At 34.3% G+C, this 9,442-nt stretch overlaps 1 protein-coding gene across 6 annotated transcripts; it reads right to left on the bottom strand.

Annotated features, from left to right (window-relative positions):
- Positions 1-5,877, bottom strand: LOC146942501 (DEAD-box ATP-dependent RNA helicase 15-like). Of its 6 annotated transcripts, none has more exons than XM_085756479.1 (12): positions 5,695-5,877; positions 5,450-5,565; positions 5,227-5,327; positions 3,855-4,027; positions 3,535-3,766; positions 3,316-3,434; positions 2,645-2,701; positions 2,355-2,539; positions 1,347-1,491; positions 1,160-1,243; positions 1,023-1,086; positions 1-330 (listed from the first exon to the last, which is right to left on the bottom strand). In XM_085756479.1, the coding sequence occupies exons 2-12, from the start codon at positions 5,560-5,562 to the stop codon at positions 320-322; spliced, it is 1,284 nt and encodes a 427-aa protein (XP_085612605.1). In that variant the 5' UTR covers positions 5,563-5,565; positions 5,695-5,877; the 3' UTR covers positions 1-319. The 6 variants fall into 6 exon arrangements, with proteins under 6 accessions (XP_085612605.1, XP_085612606.1, XP_085612601.1 ...); XM_085756480.1 differs by having other exon boundaries at positions 5,809-5,877; XM_085756475.1 differs by lacking the exon at positions 1-330 and having other exon boundaries at positions 985-1,086; positions 3,855-4,161.
- Positions 5,878-9,442: the final 3,565 nt, after the last annotated feature.

Raw genomic sequence — 9,442 nt, 5'->3', positions numbered from 1 at the left:
TGAGCAACAAAACCGGTACGATATTCTGTTTCAACCTATTAAAGTATACAAGAGTGTGTATCCAGTTCAACAACAGCATCACCGTCAAATACCAACTCAAAACATGATCGTAAAAACAAAGTACAACACAACTAAGGCAACACATAAGCCATCATACAGAATGTTTAACACCGATCAACGGAAAAGTAGCCTAGGCCCGACATCAGCATGGTCAAATCATCAAAGCTGCCCTTTTCCAAAAAATCTCCGCCACAAATCCAGTAGATGAGGGTACTCATACCATCCAAACGGACCAAGTGTTGCCCCAAAGCAATATCCACTATGATGGCACTGCACATGGTTGAAACCAAGTCAGAAGAGATTAATATTAGAATGCAGAAGATATCTAGAATTAACAAAATAGCACATCAAACCAATTATGCAACTTGGTCCCTCGGATATTCTTGCCTCACGGGTCAGATTTTCTCGTTAAATTTTTTTTGGTAACCACAAACATATGTTCTACATTTTTTAGGGCATAAAAGTGTAATTAAACTGTTTAAATATATTATTCAATTATTTATTAAAAAAAATGTAAAATTTTGAAGAGCATGAAAAATTAGCAGTATTTCCTAACTCTCAAGTACAAAGAAAAAAATTGTATTTCCTAACATCATGAAACATAAAAATGTGCAGCTAAGAAAATGAGTATTTGGAAAGACAAAAGCTACAAGTAATCCAGTTCACATCATAAATATAAAAATTAGGTTTGCAGAAAGAGACACTCAACCAAATTTTAGGAAAGCACAAATCTTGCCTTTTGTAATGCATTGATAAAAAACAATCGTGCAAAATTAGCAAATGGATTACATAATTGACCATTAGAAATCGAATGGAATACAAAATGAAATAAATAGATTAATGAACTAACAAAAAGAAAAACCTAAGAAAAATTGAAAATAAATTCCTAACTTATAATTCCAATTCCGTCCTACAAACAAATCAATACAGGAATTAATATCAATGAATGAAAAAGTGCTTACTGTAGGTAGAGGTATCAATCTGCTCAGGAAGCTGCTTTATATCTATTTCGAACCTTGACTGAACCTGCAAATCACAACAAACATAATTAGAAATGCTAATGGACAACAAAATAATGACAACAAAGTTAGTCCCTTACATTGTTGAGAACATCAACATCAGAAGAACATGAAACAAATGTAATTGCAAGGCCTTTGGTTCCAAATCTTCCAGCTCGGCCAACCTGTAAAGTATCCCTCCAAAAGAGTCAGACTACCCTAAACCAAAATTTAGTGAAAGTAAATAAATGAAAGATCAAAATAAGGACAGATCATGTTTATTTATACCCTGTGCAAGTAAGTGTCTGCAGAATCAGGCATGTCATAGTTTATAACAATATTGACACGTTCAATGTCAATCCCTCTACCAACCAAATCTGTAGCTACAAGAATCCTAGTATGCCCCTCCTTGAAACCTCTATAACGCTTCAACCTACAAATAAAATAATAAGATTATACACAAATATCAATTGTTCACGCGACCACTTCACTCTAATAGAATAACAGTAAAACTGGGGTAAAAGAGACAATGACAAAACATCAAATCAATATAATAAACCCACTGCAACAGAATTGTCAATAGACAATTAAGGTATAGATACCAACAGCCGCATTTGTTTCCTGAACCTCCTTTGTCATTCAAAGTTAAAAAAATTAGAGATCTGAAATTTGTTCTTTCAAATCAAAAGTGGTCTTTGCTAATGCACTAGAACATTGAAAGCCATCCATCATTCCTCAGTAATGTCATAATAGCATTGAATAAATCTCTTAGGGTGTGTTTGGATTGAGGGTTTGGAAGGGGAAGGGAGGGGAGGGTTCACTTTTATTTTTTAAATTACGAACAATGTAAAATGTTTTTTAAAAATAAATTAAGTGTTTTTGAAGTATTATATGATTATTTATCATGTCGTTAATTCGATTTTCTAAAAATCATTTTATAATGTATGTAATTTAAAAAAGAAAACTAAGCCCTCCCCTCCCTTCCCCTCCTAAACCCTCAATCCAAACACACCCTTATATTCAAAAAGCTCACACAAGTATGTTATTTCATTTTTAAATATATACAATTAACGAGCTCTGAAAACGCTTAGACAAGAGGTAAATTCTACACCTCCTTTTGGCACCATTATTGTGAGCTACAGATTAGTGTTAATACATTTAAGTGGCATGGCATCCACACAAAATCCCCAAAAATGTTTGAAAAAAGTACACAGCAAAAAAAAATATTGTCCAATAGAATTGCAAAACATGAAAGAAAATGATTCCCAGCATCTGCGGACATCTCATAAAACAAACCTTTCTTCTTGGGACATGCCAGAGTGAATGCATATAGATGGAAAATTGCACTCTATAAGTAGTCTGTCCAGCTCAGCTGCTCTACTAACACTTTTCACAAAGATAACAACTTGGTTGAAGTCTAGGGCATCAAGAAGATCATTCAACTTGCGGTTTTTCTCTTCCTCTTTCAATTTGATGTAGTGCTGTCACGGCAGACAAGAAGGTAAGGTATACAGATAAGACATTTTAAGAGGGGAAAGTTTTATTTAAAAAAAAAAAATATAAGCAAACAACTTGAAAAGGCCTACCTGCACCAGTCCATGAAGGGTTAACTTGGCTTCATCATCAACATAAATTTCCATAGGCTGAAAGGAACAAATTTGACAGTAAATCATGTTAGGGTCCGTCCTCAAGCTAATGGAATCCACAACGAAATGAATGATGGATGCAGATCCCTTGAACCACAGTTCTTGTCCACGTGTTTTGTCTCCTTGCAGAAACTTTTTTGTCACCGACAAGTGCCACGGACATTGGATACTTGCACCCAAAGAAAAATGACAGGAACAAACCCAAAATATCTCAACCCAACCAACCCACCCACACACACCCCTCCTCTTCAAAGAAAAAGTGCACCCAACACAATGAAAAAAACCCATACCCAACACTAGCAAATATTAGAGAGAAAACAAACTCCCAGCATGAACAACAAGAGACGGACAAAAGTACATAACCCCACAGTCAGGAGCATTACTAAAAATCCCATCCACATCTTCTACTCCAATCCAGTGCCAACCCCACTCCAACTCACCAGCAGGTTGTTAAGTAAAATTGGACAAAGGAAAAGCAGTACATAAACAGAAACCCTATCAGAAGTAAAGATTGATGAAACCACAGCATTCAAACAACTAAAAACCTCAGGGAATGTGGGAAGTATGAAAAAGAGACTTCTAATCAAGTAGTACTAGCCATGAGAAATTACATCTTGCATAAATTTTTTGCAGACTGGGCGGATTTCCTTGCTGAGTGTTGCTGAAAACATCATAACTTGCTTATCGTGGGGAGTCAACTTGAAAATGTCTTGAACGTCTTTCCTCATGTCTGCAAAAAAAACATCATAAGAACAATAAAAACCACATGGAAAATAAGAGAAGACCAGTGGTAATATTCAAACTAAACAGAAGGACTATTCAGCACATACCCAGTGATTCAAGCATCTTATCACACTCATCTAAAACGAAATGACGAACATTCTTCAATGAAAGATTCTTCTCCCTAGCCAATGCTAGTATTCTTCCAGGCGTTCCAACAACAATTTGAGGGCACTCATTTTTCAATAGATCCTTGTGAACTTTGATATTGACCCCACCATAAAAGACAGCAACCTTCAGATCGGGTAAGTAGGTACTAAACCTCTCAAACTCATGGCATATCTGAAAGGAAAAGGTTGCATATCTTAAATCAGAAGATTCTAGCATAACAAATTTCATAACTTTCTTAAACCAATGCCCCAATAAATACCTGGTAAGCTAGTTCTCTTGTGTGACACAGAACAAGTGCAGAAACTTGGCCTGGAACAGGATCAATCTGCTGCAAAGTCGAGAGAACAAAGACAGCGGTCTTTCCCATTCCAGATTTAGCTTGACAAATTACATCCATTCCGAGGATTGCTTGAGGTATGCACTCATGTTGCACTGATGATGAAGCAAAGAAAAAAGGCCCGAAGGAACCAACGGTAAGTAAAATAAACCATTTCTGACGCTTTTAATTTGATAGCGTTACCAAAGCATGTTAGTTCTCCAGAACAGTATTGTGATAGATGTATTACCTGTTAAGTGTTAAAAAAAAAAAGTGATTTTAGTTACCTTGTCATTTATATGAAAATACAACATAACATTAAACAAAAATTATAAAGGAATAAACGAATGAAAAAACAGTCGGGCTTGCAAGATGTGTAGTTAAAAAGCCACCTATATACAAAAATTTCGCAAAGGAAAAAATAAAGAGAAAGGGAGTAAGGGGAAAGGGAGCGAAAAGGTAATATTTAGAAGATTAAACCATAGTAATTCAACATAATATTATAAAGGAATGAACGAATGAAAAAAACAGGCTTGAAGACAATAACTATCACATTATCTGCAGAGCCTAAAATGAGAGTGAACAAGACTTAATCATAGGGCCTGTTTGGATTGGCTTATCTGAGCTTATCTAGTTGCATAAGTTTTGTGAGACTGTTTGAGTCTTTGAGAGAATTTATGAAAACAGCTTATGACAATTTTCATAAGCTTCTTTCAACTTATTTTCATAAGTCCTCCAATATAGCCTATAAAAACAACTTAAAGCATATACAAAAACAATTTAACATCATTTTATCTTTAGCTATAAAAATAGTTACGCAAGTGCTTATCAAGACAAGCGCTTATGCTATTAGCTGAAAATAAGCTTATTTATCCAAACAGGCCTGTAGTCCATCCACTATATGTGAGGTGCTAATTTGGTCCTTCGACAAATTTTTGAATGATTACAGTCCTCCAATTTTAAAATTAAATCCCTCCACTGCTACCCTATTCTTTTAAGAAATTTCACAATTCACAATTTAGTCCATCTTCAAACCCAAATCACATCTGTTAATATTACAATTTAAATTTTATCAAAAGTTGTAACTTAATCAAATTCAAAAAATAATTTCATATCCCACATTTATCAAAAACCTCCAATGAGAATTTAAGGATATTAGAAAGAAACAAATTACTCCATACTAGAGGAATCATCATAAGAGTTGATTAATCATGAAATACAGATTTTAAACTTCTCAACTCTCAAGTATCCAAAATTGTAGAAAAGTACAGCTAAACTTAATAAATATATATATAAATAAAGATGGAAAATTTGCCTTCAGAAGGATGTTCAAATCCGGAATCGACGATAGCCCGAAGAAGCTCTGGTTTGAGAAGAAAGTCTCTGAATCCTGAACTGTGAATTCCAACATAGCCCCTACCATAAAAAAGAACAAAGATACATTAACTACATAGAAGAAACATCATGGATCTATCTATGTAATAAACTCGAAATTTGTAATAAGTAAAATCAGTGGCATGAAACAAGAAACAACTTACTTCTTGGTAGCTTCACCGTTGACTTTAGCTCCGTTGGTATCGGGAGCTTTGTCTTCTTCCTCCTCGTAATCGAGAAGCTCTTCCTCGTAAGTTTCGTCCTTTGGTTCTCCCATTATCTGGCAATAGATGGTGTTAATTGAATTAATTAATCATTCAATCAAGCAAATTAATTAACCCTAAAATTAATAGAGATTTAGAGATAGAGAGTATTCTAGGGTTTTAGAAGAAGGGATGAGAGAGAGTACCTGCGAAATGAAAGAGTGAAAGGAAGGTTGTGAATTGAGGAATTAGGGTTAGGGTTTCGAGAGACTGCAAGGTAAAATTTGTTAGACGAAAAAGAATTTGGGGGAAATAAAAACCTCCGCGATGATACGATACGATGCCGGTGGGTGAAGTGAGTGAACTACAATGACAAAAAATTGATAATTGGCTAATGGATATAAAGGAAGCACTTTATATTATGTCACCACCACCGCCATGTTTTTATATATTTTTTTTTTAAATATTAAAATTAGTCGAATCATGTAATTTCAACTTGAATTTGATATAAATCTTCTTTTTAATTTAAGTTCCACTCATTTGAAATTCACAAACAATTTGATTTGTTTGTTTGAGTAAGATAAATCAAAAATCAAATTTTTTTGTCACAAAGTTAAAAATATTTGCAAGTTTGACATTTTCTTTAAAAAAGAAAAACATAGATTAAATTCAAATAATTTTTGTATCATAATGATAATTAAAATAAAAGTTATCATGACTATAACATGTTCAAATGGCAAACACAAATATAAAGTTTAGATATGCATATAGATATAGAACATGAAAACCATAACCACTTTTTTTAAGGATAAACGATAGCCACTTATAGACACTCCAAAAGAAAATATGCATATGAATATTGAAAAGGAAAAAACATAGTCACTTACAACGTCCAAACGAAAAATAATAAAACACGTCAAAATTAATACAACTAGTAGACAAAAACCAACAAAATTCCAAAGGACTGTAATAAAGATGAGAATGTCTTAAAAAATACTTCTTCATTTGAACTATGTTCGATTTAGTTTAGTTTATTGTCAATCTTACTCACAAATTTTTGTTTTGTTTTAATTTCAGTAAAAACAATTGTTTATGGTTTTAAGTTAAATGGTTCGGGCTTTAATGATCGGATGCAGTCTGGTTAATGGTTTGGTTAAGGATAACCAATTCACTTATTTTGAACACCCGGACTCGTGACTAGTCAATTAGTTATCATCTTCCTTTAACAACTTGTTCACTTATTTAACTTTATTTCTAACTGTGGAATATAAGTGAGTGAACTTCGTATTAAGGTCTCCATTTTCCAACCAATCAATACGGGGAAATTTTACCCTATACCCCAACACATATACTTTCACCCCTACAAATCTTTGAAAAATCCAATTTTGCCCTTTTTACTATTTAATCACATTAATTTCTCACCCTCACTTTCAACATTTTCCATTTAGAATAAATTCACCCCAACATGATATTCTTTATGTATTTCTGCATACCCATTCTGAAATTTTTCCAGAACCTCCTATAATATGTTTCCGAATTTTTTCCGGAAAAGTCATCATTATTTTTCTGATATGTATATCGGGATACTTTGCATATCCTTTCCGAAATTTTCTACCGGAAACCTTATATCAAGTTCCGGTACACATTTTTTTTAAAGTTCTTTTGTTTTCTTATTTTTTTTTAAAGAAAAGCTGTCAATTCACAACTAGCTTAGTAACTTGTAACACAAAAAACTAGCTTAATAACTATATTACATCCTAAGGATCCACGGGAAAAAATTAACTTTTTTGAACATATTCAAATATTTAAGTCTATTTGATAGTGATTTTTAATAGAGGAAGATGCCTTTTCTTGTTGAGTTCATATCACAGAATATACTTGTATGCACACAGCTTATTTCATGTTGAAATAGGTAACATAGTTGCTTTTTATTTTAAGGTTTAGTTTTCTAATAAGAGCACAAATACTATTAATCAGGTTATCTTCAATTCTGTAGCATAAACACTGTTATGTCGTGATTCTACAATAAGAAACGAACCACTATTACGCATATAGGGCAAAACGAACCACAAATACTATAACAATAACAAACACTATTAATTCTGAACAATAACATTAATTCTGTCCTGGTTCGTTTTGCTTTTCTTATTCGGTGGTTCGGTGCAGAGCACAAATACTATTAATTCTGTATTTTCTTATTGTATAATCAACAAGAACATTTTACACGTGTTTTCTGGGATCGATTCCAGTATTCCATAACATAATTCCGGTGACCCACTAGCCCATAATACCTCGGCAAACCTAGAACACGTCAAACCTCAAACCTCAATCAATGAATCCAGTAAACAATTAAGAGAATAAACATTGGAAAAGATTAAGCGAAAAAACACAACATGGATTAAGAGAACACAGAAAGCGTTTTTCTCAGTAGCCGCGTTTTTCTCAGGAAAGGTAGGGGTGAAAAGTGAAAGGGTAATTGTGTTTTGTTTTATATGAAGGGTAAATTTGGTAGTTTGTGTCAAATATTAGGGTGAAAGTATAAATGTACCGGTGTGGGGCATAACTTCCTCAATACGGGTGAGCAACAGTCTCGTTGATAAATCCAACTATCCAATAATCTTGCTAATGGGCCAAAGGCTTGTCGTCCAACAATTGACATATTTTTGAGCATTACTTTTCCCACCATTCTGCCTTCTCGCGCGCCTTGCAAAAATTCCAAAAATACCCATAGTCCGGGTTACGTTTTCCGAACCAAATTGTTAGTGTTTCCGGAAAATATAATTCTGACGCATACGCTATGAATATTTGTGTCTTTCTTTGATGTCAAGGGTCTCTGTTGACCGTTATACGACCCTCGCATAAGCTGCAATGCAATTGCAGGGGTCGTATGAGCGGTCAACAATGACCATGACACCACAAACACTCCTAAAAGCTACCTAAAAAACTTAAATTTTTTGAAGAAAATGTAAGAAAGAAGGTGAAGAAGAATGAAGGAAAATGTTGAAGATCCAAGCATTTTTATAGCCTAAAACAAGTCCTAGGTCATTTGGAAGTCAAAGAAAATGTGTTTTTCATTCTAAACCGTCAAAAAACGTGTTAAAACTCCACTAACCGGCCAAACCTTTGGTGAAACGTCACCGGCCAAATTGTTACTGAGTGTTACCGGATTTTATAATCCGGAATGCATGAAGTATTTCCGGATTATAAAGTCTGAATTGCACCAGACACTTTATTTGGATTGTTTTCGTTGCGAATGCCTTGGAAAAAATTGGTCAAAGATACATAACATAAATAGAAACAACATAAGACAAATAAACAGTTAAAAAAAACCATAATAACATAGATGATGGATCTTTTGGGAAGGTGGTTCGAAGAGGAGCTTTTGAACTCGATCATGTCGGCCTGCCAACTGACATGTTACGATCGGCAGGCCGACATTATCGAGTTCATAAGAACCTATTATTTTGGAGTTAGATCTGCAACATAATGAAGAAGGGCAGGGAGTTTCAAGAGGGTTTCTTTGAGTTAGATCCTACTGCCTTGCCAAATGACATATTCATTTGGCAGGCAGCAAGATCTAACTCACAGCAACCTCTTGATATTTTTGACTTAAGCATGTATCAAGGAGGCATGAAGGAGGCATGAAGGAAGCATGAAGATCTTCATCATGCCGTCAAATAGAGAGCTAACTCATCCATTTGCAACAACATGAGAAAGATCCTCAGCTTAATGACAAAAGTTTGCATGGTTTTCTTTGGTGTGTTTTTGTGTTTTGATGGTATTGAAGGTGAAAACCCGAGAGGATGTATTTATAGAGGTCCTTGGATGTTGTGGACCACATAAAATCTTAGTGCAATGTGGTCCATACAAAAGAATCTTATGCTGAGGCATTTCGGATTTTGTTTTTCGGAATACACTTACGCCCTATGTTATTCTGGATTTCGTAATCCCAAA

Source organism: Medicago sativa, chromosome 3 (genome assembly GCF_051527215.1).
Source record: "Medicago sativa cultivar Bolivia chromosome 3, Bolivia_mono, whole genome shotgun sequence".
In the NCBI taxonomy this organism is placed as follows: Eukaryota; Viridiplantae; Streptophyta; class Magnoliopsida; order Fabales; family Fabaceae; genus Medicago; species Medicago sativa.
This window is presented reverse-complemented; position numbering and strand designations above follow the sequence as displayed.

Excerpts from the sequence above, each read along its gene's own strand:
- LOC146942501 (XM_085756477.1), bottom strand. The coding sequence starts at position 5,562 with ATGGGAGAACCAAAGGACGAAACTTACGAGGAAGAGCTTCTCGATTAC. Across the intron at positions 2,540-2,644 it reads CCCTTCATGGACTGGTGCAG|CACTACATCAAATTGAAAGA; the intron begins GTAGGCCTTTTC and ends CTGCCGTGACAG. Across the intron at positions 1,244-1,346 it reads CAGACACTTACTTGCACAGG|GTTGGCCGAGCTGGAAGATT; the intron begins GTATAAATAAAC and ends GATACTTTACAG.